General features: G+C 56.7%; 5 protein-coding genes across 5 annotated transcripts; all 5 read right to left on the bottom strand.

Moving 5' to 3' along the window:
• Positions 1-226: 226 nt before the first annotated feature.
• On the bottom strand, positions 227-805 carry LSCM1_00402 (uncharacterized protein; the record flags this gene model as incomplete). The annotated part of the gene is made up of 1 exon (XM_067318054.1): positions 227-805. One exon carries the CDS (start codon positions 803-805, stop codon positions 227-229), a length of 579 nt encoding a protein of 192 aa, XP_067174159.1.
• A 1083-nt stretch (positions 806-1888) lies between these two features.
• On the bottom strand, positions 1889-3772 carry LSCM1_00401 (uncharacterized protein; the record flags this gene model as incomplete). Its single annotated transcript, XM_067318053.1, has 1 exon — positions 1889-3772. One exon carries the CDS (start codon positions 3770-3772, stop codon positions 1889-1891), a length of 1884 nt encoding a protein of 627 aa, XP_067174158.1.
• A 1113-nt stretch (positions 3773-4885) lies between these two features.
• On the bottom strand, positions 4886-6244 carry LSCM1_00400 (uncharacterized protein; the record flags this gene model as incomplete). Its single annotated transcript, XM_067318052.1, has 1 exon — positions 4886-6244. The coding sequence occupies one exon, from the start codon at positions 6242-6244 to the stop codon at positions 4886-4888; it is 1359 nt and encodes a 452-aa protein (XP_067174157.1).
• Positions 6245-12509: 6265 nt separating this feature from the next.
• LSCM1_00399 (uncharacterized protein) lies at positions 12510-13094 on the bottom strand (the record flags this gene model as incomplete). Its single annotated transcript, XM_067318051.1, has 1 exon — positions 12510-13094. The coding sequence occupies one exon, from the start codon at positions 13092-13094 to the stop codon at positions 12510-12512; it is 585 nt and encodes a 194-aa protein (XP_067174156.1).
• Positions 13095-14538: 1444 nt separating this feature from the next.
• Positions 14539-17769, bottom strand: LSCM1_00398 (uncharacterized protein; the record flags this gene model as incomplete). Its single annotated transcript, XM_067318050.1, has 1 exon — positions 14539-17769. The coding sequence occupies one exon, from the start codon at positions 17767-17769 to the stop codon at positions 14539-14541; it is 3231 nt and encodes a 1076-aa protein (XP_067174155.1).
• Positions 17770-17787: the final 18 nt, after the last annotated feature.

Here is a 17787-nt window from a genome sequence, read left to right as displayed (position 1 = left end):
ATAAGCAGAGGCACACCAGATGAACACCAGACGAAGAACAGAAGTGCCGGGGTTGGCAAGTTGGAAAGTCGTGCACATCAACCGCCAAACAGATGTGCAAAGGCACACAGACACACACACAATGTATCGCTGAGGAGGGAGTGGTGGAGCGAAGGTGTGCCCCTGGCATCGGCGCGCCTGCACCAGCAAGCACTCCCGCGTGTAGCAGAGTCTTTCCACGCTGACTTTACTCTTTTCGGCGTGACTTACGAGGGCGCTGGAGGTGTGCGAGAGAATCAGCCATGAGGTCCGTCACGGTTACGGTGAATGGGCAGTCGTTGCCACCTTCGTGAGCAAGCACCAGCATCGCTCGCTTCCCCACACTTCGGGCAATGCGCACGGCTCGCACCTGCTCAAGTTCAGCAAGCGGCCCTGTGAACAGTAAGCACTCGCCGTGCGTTCCGACGTCCTGGTAGCCGATGTAGTTGGCGCCAAACTGGCTTCCGTGGCGGAGCTTGTAACCGTGACCCGTGGTGAGTGTGGCGTACACAGCACAGTCCCGCGCGTGCCTCGTACGGAGTACCTCAAACTGCTCTTCCGCGTCTGCGGACGCAAAGCGTACGCCATCGCTCCGCCGCAGCTGCGATTGGAGCAAGCTGACCTCTTCGACACTCAGCTGCCAGCCGACGCCGCGCTTCTTACACTGGGGGTAGTGAGCCGACAAGTACGCGACCGCGGCAGCGGACTCGGCTACGCGGAACAGGGGACCATTTGTGCCCTCAATGACGAGAGCGGCCTCTTTCGGGGCCTCCGGAGTATGGCGCATGTACGCTTATCCAGAAGCGAACCTCAGATCAATGGGACGAGTGCGCCGCCGTGGTTCCGTGGTGAGCGCACATAGCGCCTTCTACCGGTACCGGCTGGTGGGTCAAAGTGCGCTGTCTTCGTCGTCGCGAATTCCACGCTCGGCATGGAGGGAAGGCGCGAGAACTCATTCACATGAGAGAGCAATGGAGGCAAAGGGCAACACAAGAGGGACGAGCAGAAGCACAGCGAGAGAGAGGGAGAGGGGGAGAGAAAGAGGGAGAGGGAAAATTGTTGGGATCAGCTCACGTTTCAGCTCCAAGAGAGTGTCTAGACAGCTCACGGTCTGTATCAGCGTGTAAAGGAGAGCAGAGAGGGCGCCTCCCGACGGCCACGGGTATACGAGCCGCACCATCGGTGACGACTGATGGGAAGCAGCTCACCGCGCCACAGACAGAGGCATCAGGAAAAGAACGCATGAGAAGCACTCAAGCGCTGCAGGTGTGGTAGATTCACCGCTGCTGTCACCTCCCCTCACCCAACTACCCAACTTGAGATGCATGTTTCAGTCGCCTTGCATTCCTTTCCGCGCCTCATCTCTTCCGTCGTCGCGCTGTGCGTAGGTGAGCTCTATGTGAGCAGAAATAATACAGACACATATACACACGCACACGCACGCACCTCCATTCGTGTCCTGCGCACGAACGGACGTCCCTCATTGCCTCCTTACCATACCGCCCGCGCCCCTTGCGCGCCGCACATGGTCTCCCGAGGACAAAAGAAGTAGCAGCTACCCATCCCCGTCGTTTGGCTGTGGACAGCGAGCGTGCACGTCGAGGCGCGCAGAAACAGGCAAAACTGGAAGCCAGAGGGGCATGAAGAAGAGCCGGGAGAGACACAGACACGCCTGCACGAAAGCAGCAGCGGTGCGGGCATGCGTGGGTCGAGAGAGAGGGAGAGAAAAGAGCCGCTTCTCGTGGAAAGACAAAAATGTGCAATGGCGCACGGTCGGTGTCCACTGCCCGCCTCTTCTCCGCCTGCCTGTCGCGGGTGTCTCCCTCACCCTCCCATCCTTACCTCCACCCAAGCACATCACCTCAAGCGCTTACGTCATGATCGGGTTCGTACGCCCGGTACTCTGTTGCCGGCGCGGGTTCCAGCGTCCCTCGAAGATGGGCCGGTACTTCATCTTGGAGAGGTCAAATACGACGCCGTCCTTGTTGGTAACGTAGCGCTCCTGATCGTACTCGACCGGGTCGCTCTCAGGCAAGCCCGCGCGGCGCTCCTCCATCATGCGCTTCCAGCGCTCGTACGTATCGCGCTCCATGCCGATAATGCGTCCCGTCTTGGGATCCTCCACGACAATCTCGTCGTCGTTGCGCTCGTGCGGGAACTTAGCAATGGGAATGGTTGCCGAGTCCCATGGCATGAGATCAGGCGCCGGGGCCTCGTCTTTCTCGTAGGTGCCGCCGCTCATTGCCTTTCCGAGGCGCTTTTCCAACGGATCGCCAGTCGGCTTGCCTTTGATTTCGCGCCACGTCGCGTTCTCGATGTAGTCGTGCAGCTCCTCCTTCGGGTACCAGTGGTAGTACGACGGAAGCTTTTCCCAGTCCACCGTCTCGCCCGGCTCCAGCATGGGCCGTAGCTTCGTGTGGCTAGTGCCAGGGCGCACAAGGCGGCCGTCGTTTAGCTGGTGATACTGTGGGCCGATGCCAGTGCCCTGCGTTGCTCTGTACTTCTCCGCGACTTTGTTCGGTCGGAAGAGGGACGGCGAGAACTGGCGCATCGGCGAAATACCGAGCTGCGTGTCGGATAAGGAGAACATGTCGTTCTCCACAAAGTCGCCGAAGCACTCCACCCCGTAGCCGTTGGTGGGGATCGGGTTGATGATCGCCAAGGCGGATCGGCGTGACACGGAGAGCTGAACGCCGAAATGGCCGCATGCTTGGGGAGTGGTCAAGCAGTGAATCACAGTGCCGCGCTTCTGGAAGGCAATGCGAAGATCCTCGTCGATGAAGTACAGGTTGCGGCCAGTGCCCAGGAACACGACATCTGGCACCGGATATAAGTGCAGCAGTACGGCCAGCGTCCGCTCATTCACCTCTTCGAAGCTGCCTACATTCCAGTGGTAGTAGCCTTTCTCCGTTACGATGCATGACCCAATCACCTCCCTGTCGTTGATGAAGATGCTATCGGGGGAGTAGGCGGTGATGCGCATCGCCGACATGCCGCGGGGATTCTCAATGCGATTGGCAAAGGGGTTCGCGTGGTACTGCGTCGCCATCTTTTCCTCATTGTAGAAACGCTCCTGGCCCTCCTTCGTCTGCAGCGAGAGGCCACTTGCCGACTTGCCAGACTCCCGCTGGCGCTTCAGCCACTGCGCCAGCGCCGTGCTGTCTTGCGGACGATACCCGGGCGTCAGCTTGAAAGGGTCGTAGCTGGGGTCACTAGGGTGCGGGCGACGCCGCTTGCGCATCTCCTCCGCGGCGATGTCGGAGCGCTTTGCTTCCGCCACGAACTTGCGGTACTCAGCTTCATTTTCCACCTGTAGCTGGCGCCGCAGCAGCACCGTTTCCTCGTCTATTTCGTAGTCTTTCGGCTCAGGGGTGTGAACGAGCTTGTTCGCCGAGTCGATGTCCATGTAGTGCTCGCGAGAACCTGCGCCGACGAAGGGGAGGCCGTCCTTGGTGGTGGGAAGGCTGTCATCCTTGATGTGCTGCTCCAAAATGAGGCGCTGCTGCGCGATCCACTTGCGGTCACGCTCCGCCATGTAATCCTCGATCGATTGCCCAGGGCGAATGCCGATGCGCACGCTACCCTCTTGCTGCTGATGTGTCCTAGCGTACGTCTCTGAGTTCATTGGTAGCTCCGTGAGTGGGTTGTCGCGCGGATCAGGCACGTACTTTCGGACGACGCGCTCCACAGCGCGCTTTGCTCGTGTGCTCCATCTTATCTTGTGCGACTCGCGCACGCACATGCTAATGCGCATCGTCCTGCACGGTCACTTGCACGAAACTGCAACAGCTGTGAAGAGAGAGTCCCAGCGAAGCGGCGGTGCGGGAGTGGCCGTACCTTGGGACGGAGGCGGCAAACAGAAAGGGGTCCGTGGTGGCAGTGCTCAGACTCCTCGGGAGCCTCAGCGACGAAGAGCACAGGCCCTTCTTCCTTGCGAGCGCTTGTGTGGGTCTCTGTGGATGCACGGCCTGCTGCGTCATGGAAGAGAAGCGCAAGCATCGGAGGCACGGGGGGCGGATGGCGTGGGTGAGGGGAGCATGAACAGAGAGACAGAGAGACCCTTGGCGCCTCTTCGCCTACAGACATCTTCAGCCATCTCGACTTGTGCGGGTGAGTGAATCGCCGCGACACTGAGGCCGCGCACACCCTTTTTGTTTTGCTCTCATTCTTCAGGCAGAAACGGTGCAAAGAGTTCTCTTCTCCAGGCCTCCGAGTTGTGAGCGGTATCGCTCTCCCTGCGTGTGTATGTGTACGCGTGCGCATACGATCCTTTCCTTCGTTTGCATCTCTCTTCAGGTTTCCTGTGTTAAACGGCTACTGAACTGCTGCTCACGTCGTCACTTCGCTCACGTCGAGACTGCGAAGAAAACGAAAGCCGGCAACCAACGAGGACAGAAAGGGTGACAGGAATGGCACTGGGGGGGTACGTCGAACCACAGGGTGAACGGCATGTCTTCATCGTTGACGCGTCCCCTCCACACTCCCCTCATGCGCTGCGTTTTTCGTTCGCATGCTTTTCCTTTTTTTTCTTCCTTCCCTGCTGCCCAACCCCCCCCCTCCTCCTCCCCCCTCTCCGTGCACGTCACCTTCGTCGCACAGGAAGGAGGGAAGGAAAAGAGCTGACCAGAGCGCACCGCCGTGGCGCAGGAAACAGGTCCCTCTATGCTGTATCCACCACACACGCACACGCACAAACCTGCAGAGCGACTTGGAGAGATACAGAGGAGTACTCCATTAAGCCAGAGGCATGCGGGTTCCTCTCTCATCCGCCTCCATCGCGTCATCACCGGTGCCGCCGTGTCGTCGCAAGGAAACCGACGGCCTGCCTGCATGACACTCCGCCGCTGCCAGTGGAGCCGGCTTCACCTTACACCGCCACGTACTCCTCCATCGCTGTCACCTGCCCACTCGTCATTCGCAGCGTCTCACGGTAACGAGACTGCGGCACAATGATGAGGCGACGCAGAAGCGGCTCCTCTGCAGCTGGGATGAGCATCGCTATCTCGTCGTTTAGCTCGTCAACGTAGACGATAGTCACCAGGCCGGCGATTGGGGCCAAGGGCGCCTCCTCGATAAGCTCCGCATGGGAGAGAGCGCATACGAGAGCTTGGAAGGACGCGTCGGGGTGCACCATGCGCATAAGGACCCCATCGGCACTCCCAGGCCCCGAGCCCTCGCTCACCTCCTCCACAAACGTCAGAGATCTCAGCGGCACAACCACTTTCGAGCAGCCCAGGGAATAGAACGGGGTGCCGATGAAGTACTCCCTCAACAGCTCACGATACGAGGAGCGCTCACACGGATAGGCGACAGGGTCTGTGAAGAGAAACTCGCAATCTGGCAGCACCCGCTGCACATCCTCCTGCAGAAAAGTCGACCACCTCTCCTCGCCGTCCTCGCGGCTGCTGACAATCACCACATGCGACGGACGGAGCACCTCGATCAGCTTCTTGTACCAAACGCCCTCCTGCAGCTCTGCCAAAGGTGCCGGGGCGTCGACGACGACGTGCGACCCAGGCTCGCTGAGAGACGATGCATACGGTGACGGTGCTTGCTGCTGGGCGGCGACAGCCGCAGCGCCGCTGAGCTCCTGAATGTAGCCCATGACTGTTTCGTGTAGCTGGTCGTAGTAGTGCAGAAGCGAGTTCACGTTGCTCGCAGATGGCCGGACAGCGGCACCCGTGTATAGCGAGAGCGGCAGAAGCTTCGGGCTTGCTGTCAGCCCCGGCCACAGCGGCGCCTCGGAGACCTGAATGCAAGACACGCACCCTGGCGCATAGAGGCAGTTCGACTCCGCATTCAAGTCCATCAAGAACACGCCCTTCTTGTCATTGCCGTAGCGTATGAGCAGGTTGCACAGAGTGTGCGCCGCAAGTGTCTTGCCGCTGCGGGGGCGGCCGATGACGAGCACCTTTGTGCGCTTCGCTGCAAGAAGAGTGCGCCGCGTCATCTGCACGAGCTTGCCCGCCCGCGCCACACCTCGGTGGGTGTCCACCCTGTTGTCGCTCGCCAGCATACACGCCGCCCCCTCCAGTGTGAAGAGCGTGATAGCCTGTCGATCTGCGTGCAGGTAGAATGTATAGGGGCGATTAGCGTCCAACATCACCCCGGCTACATCCAGCAGGCCCGACTGTAGTGTTATTTGCACAGCACCGTCCCCGACAAGAGTGTACTCCTCACCAGCATTCAGCGTGAGGCGCCGCGAGGAACGTTTTTTGGGCGGCATCTGTGATTCAGAAAGCTGCTCGCTGTTTTTTTGTTGTTCTTATGTTGGGCGCGGAGGAATCGGCTGGGAATCGCCCCGAGTGCGTGTCTGTGCGTTGGTGTCGGCGAAGAGCGAGGCCGGCGAGCCCGGAGTAGGCCGGCGAGCCAAAAACGTAGGTGAGCCAGCCTGCGTGCAACGGCCTGGTGGGCGCTAAAGAGGAGAACGCCACCCGAGATGGTAGCGACCGAAGGAGCGAAGAACAGCGGCTTGACGAGCATCACGAAAAGGGGAGGAGTAGAAGAAGCGTATAGAGCGAGGGAAAGAAGCAAAGACTGTGTGCTGCACATTCATCGGGTGGGCGGCAAAGGACGAAAGAGAAGCTCAAGCAGCCCTCCTTTGCTCCACATGCGCATGCTGAGAAGGAAAGAAAAAATGGTGGTGTGCGCGTGACGCGTTCCATAGATCTGGGGGCTGCCGGAGCGTCGACTTACCCTTTTCCTTGCTTGTATCGGCTGTTGTTGGTGGGGCTTCAACACACAGCACAGCACAGAGACATACATGCCCATACACACGCACACACGGGAGGAAGCGAAACACCATACAAAGTCATCACTTAAGCGACGGCAACGAAAAAGAAACGCCAATCAAATGAAGTGCCCAGCCAGTTTGTCAATCTCACCAGTCGGCGGGAGCCCCCAACATCACTGAAACAGTGAGAGGAGGCGAGTTTAAGCGCTCCAGCTGGCATGAGAAACACCCAGGTTGATCGGTGTCAGCTGTGAGGAGAGGAAACCCAAGAGATAGCTGCAGCTGGCAAGAGAAACTGATAGCGGAATCAGCAGCAGAGCGCAGCTGGCACGAGGGCATCCACAGCACAGACAGCACACACAGACACACGCACACACAGGCCCACACAGACATGAAGGGGTATCCCACAAGAAAAAAAAGTGGGGCAATAAGTGAGCCATAGTGGCCAGCAGAAGTACACATACATATACATATATGTATATAAGCAAACAAAAAAAACAGACGAAAGCGCAACAACATGAGAGTCTCTTGATGGGGAGGAACAAATAACGCTGAAAAAAAAAACATAGAGGGAGGTGGCAGGCATGGACGAGGAGGTATGCGCGTGTGTTTGGGGGGAGGGAGTGGAGGGAGGGGGGCGTCCTTTTGCTTTTTTGGTGAGGCGCAAAGGCAGTTTCCGTTGCTGTGTCCATTAGGGTTTCTCAGGCGGCACAGCGCTGGATATGAGCAGCCGTTCATTCTCCCTCGCTTTACGACTCTGCGCAGGCTCCTGCCGGTAGACGCGGGTGCGACTGCTCAGCTCGTTGGAGGTGTGATGAGCGCGCGTGCACATGGCAGCAATGCCTCTTGTTTCTCCGGTTTTGGTGCTGCTCGGTCTTTTTGTCTTCTTCATATGAATGCACGCGGCATACTGCAACGGTCAAACCCGACCACTTTCCTCTGTTTTCGCTGCTCTGTGGGTCGCCGGTGGTCGGTCCTTTGTCGGTGACGAGCGACTGTCGGAACGGCACACATGAACAGCAACAAGAACGAAAAGAAGGCGCTGAGTGAGGAGGGGCACCTGTCGGGTGGAAGCAGAGAGCCTTTGATGCCTACAAAAAAACACAAGAAGCCATTCAAGGGGTGAGGACAGAAGAAAGAGAGGGATCGAAGAAAAAAAACGCACATACAAAGGCAAGGAAAAGAAAAAGGAGAAGCGAAGGGTAAAAACAAGAAAAAAAGGCAATGAAATGGCGTGGCCCTTGGCATGCATTGCGTGGCAGCATCTACGCAGACGGTGTGCTCAACTTACTTGTGAAGTAAGTGCACCGAATTTTTTCAGTTCGCTGCTGACGCTGAGGAGGAGGAGGGGGGGTAAAGGGCAGATACAGAGGAAGAAAGGGGAACGATGCGCGCGCAGTTACGCTTGCGAGTGTCTGGACCTTCCTGACAACGCCTCTGGTCAGTATCACGGTCAATGCTCTTCAGAGAAAAAGAAACAAAGGAAGGGGGCAGTAACACAGGAAAATATGGGCAAAGGGCGAGAGGCTGGAGATGAAGACTGTATGCAGGTGTCTGTGAATGTGTATATGTGCGTGTAGTCCCGCAAGACAGGCTCACCTATGAAAGTGGAATGCTGAAGAACAATGCGGAATACTTGAGAGATGGGGGAGGAGGGCATCTTCATAATTCTCTTTCGCTTGCTTTGTATGCCTTTTTCTTTTGCGTGATCGTTTTTCTTTTTGCTGTCGTCGTCGTTTCTGCTTCGAAGGAAGGCTTAAAGGCAGAGACGGAAACGGGGGGGAGTGAGGAGTACGCAAAGACAAAAAAAGAGTTACATACAAAACAAAGGGGAGGCGCACACACAGTGAAGGACGCTTCCTCAGCACAGGAGAGAGAGACAAGGGAGGAAAGGGGGTAGGTGAATGGCAAATGACGAAAAAACGAGCGGTTACGGCTAGAAGAAATCTTAAATGTCCACTGAAAAAACAAGAAAAAAAAACATGCATGCCCACACCAATCTACAGGCACTTTGTGGATGCTGGCTGGTGAGGTTCTCCTTCCCTCTCCTCGTCCCTGGAAGGCAGACCGTCTCCTCGTGAAAAACGGGGTGCCACAGGTATCGAGAGAACGAGAGCAGCAAAGGCTAAGGTCGAAAAATCAAAAAGGCCCCCTGCCGCCAGCCGAAGGCGCCTGCGACGGCCACCTCATGAGGTGGCCGTCGACCACGCGCACGTCGGTCAGCGTAGGTGATTCTGTGCACCTCCGAGAAATGTGAGGCGAAACCGTCGAAAAAGAACACGCAAAAGCGCTTGGCTTTGACTCTTCGGCGGCGATGGACGGGGGGAGGAGAGGCTTCACAGAGACAGGAAGAACAACCGCGCGCCCACCCTCCTCTCGCTTGCCATGCTCGAGTAAGGGGTTGTAGGCGAAGCACACACAGCTAAGCGCACACACGCGAAAGATGCAGGGGGATAGTGAAAGGGGGAGGCCGTTGAAGTGAGTGAGGGAGAAAGCGAGGCGCACTGGCCACATCCGTTACTGTGCATAACCTTCCCCTCCCCACACCCACACGCCCACCAAGCTCGGCACGCTCCTCTCTCCATCAGCAGGATATACCTCATAAGCGACCCCATATGTATCCACAGAGGACGCAAGCTGCTGTGCACTCAGATTCGATAGAGCGCCGGCTAACACGAAGAAAAAAGAAAAAATTCATTAAGGAAAGGGCAGTCAAGCGCCGAAACGGCATCACAAAAAGTCAACACCAGCGCACTGACTTATGCACATGGGCGGCACAATACGAGGGAGGAAGAGCATTCAGGAAAAGAGAGCCAGCATCGCTACCACTACTACTGCCCTCTCTTCTTCGTTTTTTTCGCTTCATCTGAAACCAGTCATTGGCTAAATACACGGTAATGCGCAAGAGTACATCTCAAAGCATGCATAAAACGATCGTCTCCGTTCGAGCCCATTCCTTTTCATGTCATAGTTTATGTTTTTCCGCGTTCTGGAGCATCGAGAAGCGCAGTGGATAGCATGTTGCTTCTTGGGGCCTTTCTTGCGAATGCTTCTGTGTGACGAAACCGTTCATTACTCACTGCGAGCGAAACAAAAGTTGATCACTTCCAACACAATAATAACACGGGTGTAGGGAAAAAAGCATACACAAAGCAGGAGAAGGGAAAAAGAAGAAAAGCGCCGCCACCGCCGCTGCCGCCACTCGTTCGTTCATTCGTTCATTCCCGAAGTAAAGGGAGAAATGTCGAGAAGGCGACTCCAGTCCAGAAACCATAGAGTCGGCGAGAAGAAAGCTGGCGGAAGTCACAGTTGGAACAAGAGCTTTTAAAAAGGGGGGAGACGGAAGAGAACAAAGTACGGCTGGAAGAGAGGACAACGAGCGGAAATGCGCACATGCAAGGCAGCATCGACATTTCACCGTCAAGTGGGGGGGGGGGTACTTGCAGAAAGCAGAACATCAGCGTGAGCTCTGTTGTTGTGCGCCTTCTGTGTCTTCATTCTGCAGTCATCGTGCAAGTACTGCTGATTATTGTTTTGACGCCCGCTGCCGCCGTTCGCCTAGCAGAGGACGAGCCAAACCGATTCGCCGACCCTTCTCCAGGGGCGCAAAAACGGGACGCGTGTATGTGCACTGCGAGACACCTAAAACAGCCAAGTCACCATATCGTGTCGCAGATAGATACGCCATCCTTCAGAGAGCGGGGGGAGGGGGAGAAGAAAGATGGGAGAGCTGAGAAGCTGGCGATAAGAAAGGAGCGACCAAAAGGAGTTAGGGCCAAGATGATTCTACAGGTGCACAGTACTCTAACCGCTTTACTTTTCTTCAGCTCTACCTTCGGCCCTTGCCCCACCTTTCTCCCTTTGCTAATGCCCCCCGGTTGTAGCGAACGGACGGACGCGCAGACGTTTTTGCTCCTCTGAGGCCTAACTGCATCTGTCCTTGAGCGCGAGCGGTTTTTGTTTTGTTTTCCTCTTCCTCTTGTGGAGCGCGATCCCTCATATTTTTTTCGTTTGTCTGGTCACACTTCGTTTCACCAGCACTGTCGCCCGCGCGTGCGGGCGCGTGGCTGTTGGGTCGGTCTGACTCGACCCCACTTTAGACGCCCTCCTCGACATGCGCGGCTTACACAAAGGAGCAGGAAGCAAAAAAAGACCCGTTTCCATGCACCTTTCGTTTTCTGTGTTCTCATGTGCAACGTGCCTTTTTTTGGCGCGGTCCTTTTCCTTGTCGTGACTGGGCCGTTCCACACTAGGATGACGAGCTGGGCAAAAAGGGAGCGGTAAGCACACACGCGACGGTAGGGCGAAAGAGGGAGGAGAACGAAAGCAGCGCAAGTCCAAGAGAGTGGAAGATACCTGTCGAATCCATAAAACAAGCCTATTCCTGGAAATGCAGAGAAAGAGACTTATGTGTGTGTGTATACGTTATATACATCCACAGGGACCGTCAGGGTCCCACGGACACTGCGAGGAGAGGGAAAGAGAGGGCGGATAGCAAGCTGCCAAACAGTAAGCAAAGAAAAGCGCAGCGACATTCGGCCCAAGCACGTGTACCACACCCCACCCCTGTATACTCTATGTCTTCACTGAGCGTGGCACATCCTGGCAAGAGATGGCGGTGAGGACGAGGAAAGCGCGTGAAGGTAATTGTGGGGAAGAGGGGCGAAAAACGTGAAAGAAAAAAGGCAGCCATGCACTCAACTTGGAGACAGAAGTAGACAGAAAGAGGGGTAAGACGGAAGGGGAGAGGGGTTGAGGAACACGATGAAAGAGAGAGGGGGAGAGGGAGAGGGAGAGAGGGGGAGAGGGGAAGAGAGAGAGCAGCGAAAGTGGAAAGAAAATAGAAACGGACGAGTGAGACGATGAAAGCGAGCTTAGACAAAAACAGATGAGGTAAAGGCAAGACAAACATACAGTGAAAGATGGAAATGAAACGTAAGCACACCATTGGAATGGAAGCAGGGGAGCGAAAAGGAAGAGAGAGAACCATACGACAGCAGAGCGCGTAATCAGTTAGTGTACGAAAGGACGAAAAAAAGAGGGAAGCAACGAAAATGAGTGCTGCAGAACCGAGCACGTGGATGCCTGCCGTAAATGAAGCGGAAAGCAAGCGGAGAGGACGAAAAGGAAATGAAAAGGATACAATGAAGAAGAGCCGCACAAAACAACGAGTCAAGCGACGAAGAAACGCAAGGGTCATAAGAAAATGCAATTAACGAGAGAGACACCGCGAGATGGAGGAAAGCAGCAGAGCAAGAAAATCATAATTGTCGTTCATCACGGCTTTTGTGTCTGTGCCTGTGTATGTGTATGTACGTGTTGGTGCGTGTTGGTGCGTGTTGGTGCTTTTTTTTGCTGCCGATGGCCCTGTTGCCTGACGCTTAGCGAGTGCGCACACCTGCGCCTATACGCCCCCACACGCACGAAAATCTGAGAAGCTGCATGCAGGGCATACTGTGGTCCGAAGCTGGGTACCTTACCATCGGCGCGCGCATAGTTGATTGTCCACGTGTATTTCGCCTTTTTTTGAGTACATGCAAGCATTTTGCAGAGGTTGCGGTTATATGCGCCAAGAGCACAGACGCTGCGGTGGCCTAGATCCTCCATTTCCTTTTTTCCGCTACGCTGTTTTTCCTCAGCTCTTCGCCCGCCTCCCCGTAGCATCTTTTTTTTTCACACGAGGACAGTTCTGCTGCAAGAGAGAAACAAGCGCCCCAGCGAGGCACATTCGGCTCTCTCCTGCGCTCTCTCGCGCGCGCTACGAGGAATCGGAAAAGCTCGGCGGCTCCGGCAGACCTGTTGAGAACTTGGAGATCTTTGCTACAACCGAAGTGCAGCCCTCCGTCGTACACCGAAGCTGCAGCAGCATCTCCTCCGCAACGTACTCCACGTCACCCTCGGCGACAGCCTTCTCCACCGCGCGCGCCCACTCCGGTATGTTCTCTTGAGGGCTGATACCGCCCAGCAGTGCGAAAATGTCGTTGTAGTGGAGCGACATTTGGAGCGTCTGCACCGATGCATCGCCGATGCCTTGGAAGACGAGGTGGTTGTGGCGGAACACAAGGGCAGCATTCATGCCTTGAAAGCACACCCTCCCGTACTCGAAGAGTGCCCGGTCCTTTGTCATGCAACTCCGCAGCACCACGGCAGCATTCGAGTCCGCTGTTTGGCATGCCATAGCGTTGTCGAGGCACACAAAGCATGGCTCCGCGGCAGTGGACTTGACAGCACGATCGGCGAAGTAGAGGTGGCCTGGGGTGTGCTTCGACTTCAAGTCAATGTGGAGCAGGTGCGGCTTACGTCGCGCGCTAGCGGTGCGCAGCACAGGGTAGAAACGGAGCATTTGGTGAAACGAGTGAGCAAAGGTGAGGTTGTCCCTCAGCAAAGATGCTCCGTGCGCAGCACACACCCTTTTCCACCCTCCCCTCCTCTCTCCTACTGCCTTCGAGTGGCCGCAGGCTAACGTACGCGTCTAGGCGTACTTGCGTATAGCGGTGATCGCCAAACCACTTCACGCGAGCGTGGTTCGGCCAAGCCGACGAAGCGAACCAAACCCACAGAACGCTAGAGGCCTGCGCAGTGAACACAGTCGCGGCACCTGTGAAAGCCAAGGCGAGAGAAAGCGGCAAAAAAAAGAGAGATGAAAACAACACAAAGGGGGAGGGAATCAGCAGTGGTGGCGTGACCGAAAGTGTATATGTGCCCACCGCATCTTCTGCGGATGGCACAATTCAGATTAGTACTTTTTTTGTCTGAGGTCGGTGCCAGGGAGTCGTGGAGGGCCTGTTTTAGCCGCCTCACTCAAGGGCGGTGCAGTCAAGGGAGGAAGACGTCTGTGTACGCTTGTCTATGCCAGACAGCGTAGCGAGTCGTGAGCTGGTAGTCAGAAGGCAAAGAGAGAGAGAGAGGTTAAAGGCCAAGACGAAACGCAAGAAGGTCAGGGGATGGGCTGTCCTCGAAAAACGGAAATATCACAGGCGGTGGGCAGCAGGAACGGGCAAAGGAGAGGAAGGAGAGACGTGGAGGTCGAGAAAGAGGAAAGGGATGAAGAAAAGGGGGAAAAACGAGTACGCTGCAGATATGCAATGTCACACGTGGGATGAGGATGAGGAGAAAGGAAAGAGAGTGTATGAGTAGAGGATATGGGAGCAAGGTCGTGGCAAGAGTGAGCGCGGGTGAGGCAAAAAAAAAAGGAAAAAAGAGAAATCGTGCGAACGAGGGCGAGAGCAGCACGTCGCCGCTCCATGGTGAGCGTGGGTAGAAGATATGGGGAAAGATGATGAGAACCAGTGAGAGGCAAGGAGTAGGGGGCATCAGGCGAGGGGAGGGAGCAGAAAAGAGGACCCTGAGTAAGGTGGCTGCGACGCATCCACACGAGCTCGACCATTGCGCCGTAGCAGGACATATCTCGACCTTTTCTGCAGAAGTGGCACGTCTGCACGAGAAGCTGACACGTAAGTGAAAGGGGGAATGTTCTTTGTCGAAAACAGTTGTGCTCTTGTGGAAAGGGAGGCTGACTGGAAGGCGCGCTTCGCCAGTGGAGAACGCCGGTGGTCGGGGAAAGGCACAGCCGCAGCTCTGTTTGCTTTCGCAGTGCATTAGATTACCTGCGCCTCTGACAGGTGGCAGGGATAAGACAACACCAAAACAGGGAAAAATGAAGAAGAGTCACCTCCCATGAAGAGTGCGTCTCCATGCTTTCGGAAAGCGCACACACAAAAGAAACGAACGAGCGTAAACGGCCGTCGAGAAGGAGGTTTGGAGTGGGGTGGGAGGTGTGCATACCATCAAAATGCTGCTTGGCTCCGTTGTGATAGCTTACGCATGTCATCCCCAACTTGTTTGATGATGCACACATCCTCCTCTGATAACTCAATGGTGCGCTGTTCCCCAGCCAGCATGCTCCGGCTGCACTCTCGCAAGTGCGCTGCGTAGATGTGCTGAACAGTCGGGCTGATCTTGGTCACCAGCTGCCCCAGCGCTAGCACCGTGGAGCCTATTTGAAAAAGTGGATTGTGGTGTCCGTCAAGCAAGCTCATGAAGGTGTCGAAGATGGTGGGCAGCGGGACGCCGGCCTTCTCGAGCTCTTCCATCGCCTGAGCGGGGGGCCGGCCATCAAAGGCGAGAAACTCGACAAATGGGAAGAGGGGTAATGGAGCCTGAAAGGTACCCAGGTACTCCTGAAGAACACGCTGCACCGCTTGCGGCGCAGACAGCCCTACGGCCTTGAGGAACGTCAGCACGCCGGTCAGAGCGTTGGTGATCTGCAGTTCCGCCGAGTCTGCATGGATCTTCAGCAAGTCCAGCTGGATGCTGCACCCGCCAAGGACCTTGTAACGCCCAGCCAGTTCGAAGAGAGAGTTCTCATTGAAGTAGTGCTCCCGCAACGCCTGCAGATCCGCCTCAACAGCGCCGCGTGCGAAGACAAGATCCTTGCCGACAGCAAGGTGCTCGGCAATGAGACTGGCCAGCTGCTGCTGCAGTAGCAACAGAAACTGAATCAGTCGATTACCATCCGAAGGCGCAGTAGCGATTGCGTGTTCGATGGCAAGCAGTCGCCCTTCAAGCGGTACAGACAGATCGCTCCGCGCCAGCTCGGCAAACCGCTGCGCCGCCTGCTGCGCGTTTCCGTTCGCTTGCTGCTTGACCGTGGAAAAGAAGCGCCCCGTCAAGGTGTGCGCCGGGTCGACACAGAGTCCCATGTCCACGACAACCTTCGCGAACGTCAAAATTCGATAGTCGGCCAGGGTGTGGCGCTCCATCCAGTCGAGCAAGACGGAGCTGAGCTCGTCGTCACACGCCGCATCCCCAAGAACGGTCACCAGTGTGCTGTAGAGATCGCTGGTGGACGAAATGGCCTCAGCCATAGACAAGATGTCGGCTGAGACGCTGTGATCATGCGGGTAGCGGTAGAGAAGGAGGCAAATGCGGGGCTGTGAAGTCGGAAAGTTCGACTCGAGGAGGTCTGTCGTGTACGAGAGAAGATCATACTGCACAAGGTCGACGATGTGTCGTCGCGTGTAGGTCATCACAGGCTCGAGCGACTTCTCCAATACCAGTGACAACAAGGTTGCAGCGAGACGGCAGCGATGCGGCAGTACATGCTCCTTCTGCAGGAGCTTGTCTGTGATGTCCTTCTTGTGCCGTGCCAGCAGATCCATGCATAGCGACACTTGCACCGCGACCGGATCGCTCTTCCAGAGCAGGTCCTCCAGTCGACTGGGTAGTCGATAGGTCGCTCCGGCCTTCAGGAGCAAGTCGTAGAGCCACGCAATCGTCGTTGCGTGACTCACTGAGGACAGCAGCAGCTGCAACAACTCTGCCTGAGCGTCCACAGCGCTGGCGTCCGTCAGCTTGCCGTCTGCGCGCACCAGGACGTCATCGTCCCACTCCAGCCTCTGCCGTGTAGGGCAGTCCAGCCAGCCACCACGGTTCAGTACCTCCGTAGCAATGGCATAACTCTTCTCTAGTCTTGACCTTGACTGCGCCAGCTCCTCTGTCAGTCGCCAGTAGGGCAACGATGAGCACAAACGCGACAGCTGACTCAAGCCACGCATTGTGTGCCGAATTATGCCACGTGCGCCATCTGAGAGACGCACCGTGTGCGCCGTCGCCATCGACGGATGGAGAAGGGGGTCGAGAAACTGAGACAGATACGAGATCGAAAGACCGCTGAGGGCAGCGTCCATGAGAAGATCTACCCGTGCCTGCGGCTCGAGCGCACTGAGCGCAGCGATTCCGTCCGCTATAGACGCCGAAAAGTGTCGCTGCAGCAGCTGGCCACGGGGCATACGACCCAGTCGCACAATAGTGGAGTCCACACAGTACACCAAAAATGTGAGAAAGCTGCCGCCGTCACTGACGCTTTTCTCGACTCCCACGCCGCAGATAGTCTTGCCCAGGAAGTGCTGTGTGACAACGTGCGTGGTGGAGCTGTGAGGCGCTTCGCAAAACGGCTCGCAGCGCGTCACGAGAAGCAGAGACGAGGTGTGCTGGTCCGCCAAAAGCAGCGAAGAGTCGCAAGCGCACACCAGTGAGACCACCGTGTTCGTCACCCCACTAGGGAGACCACGCGACTCACCGACGGAGAGCCACTGCGAGCTGCCGCGCGTGTCTGCCGTGGAGCGCAAATGCACCGGCACACGGCCACCGCCGCTCGTTATGAGAACAGCCACCTCTGTCTCTCTGCGCTCATCCTGCAATGGGGGCGCGATCGCCACGACTGCCTCACGGGGAAGCGCCGCGGTGCACTCGAGTCGAAAACAAGCTTCGCCGCTGTACATCCACAGCGACAAGTTCCGGGTCGACAGTATCAGGAGATACCCACTGTGCCGGTCGAAGAGGCTGTGCACGTATCTCCTCGGGGACAAGTAGTCGTAAGCTGCCTGGACCCAGCCGTGCCGGCTAGTAAAAAGGTTCGCACGTAGCCCAGGGCGCAATGAGTGTGCACCGTCGAGCGTGACGGCCAAAGTCTCTACGCTGCAGTTCTCGCAGCAGAGGGCGTAGAGATTAGCCCCGAGAGGGTGAATGCAGGCGGCGGGAGACGCGATTGGGCAGAAGACGCTCTGGAGCGTATAGGCTTTCTGGCTGTCGGAGTCCTGTACGAGGGCGACGTGAACGCCAGATGCAACGGCCGCGAGCACTAGCGTGCACGTCTCCGACAGCCTCTCGGCGTAGGCGTCTTTCAGAGTGTCGCAAAAAGGGGGAAAGATAATGTAGCGGCCCTTGCTGCTTACCAAAACAAGTCGCCGGCTACATAGAAGTGCATGATACTCGTTCACGTACACGGCGCGATGGCACACTTCACCAAGAGACGCGAGCAACGACGGTTTCCAGAGGGCAAGGTGGTCCATGCTGAAGTATTGGTTCCCTAGCATCGGACGCGCTTCTTCTATCGCGGGCTCACTTGCGCCGCGTCGACGCTCTTTCGGATCGTAGCGAAGAAAAGCCTCCTGCAGCGACCTGGAGGAGCTCGGTGAGCTCCCCTGTGCTCTTGATGAGGTTTGTCCCACTACCATTGGGCGACAGAGAAGGAT

The sequence above is a fragment of the Leishmania martiniquensis genome, chromosome 36, assembly GCF_017916325.1.
Source record: "Leishmania martiniquensis isolate LSCM1 chromosome 36, whole genome shotgun sequence".
NCBI classification, from domain to species: domain Eukaryota; phylum Euglenozoa; class Kinetoplastea; order Trypanosomatida; family Trypanosomatidae; genus Leishmania; species Leishmania martiniquensis.
The sequence above is the reverse complement of the archived record's forward strand: the minus strand, read 5'-3'. Positions and strand labels throughout refer to the sequence as shown.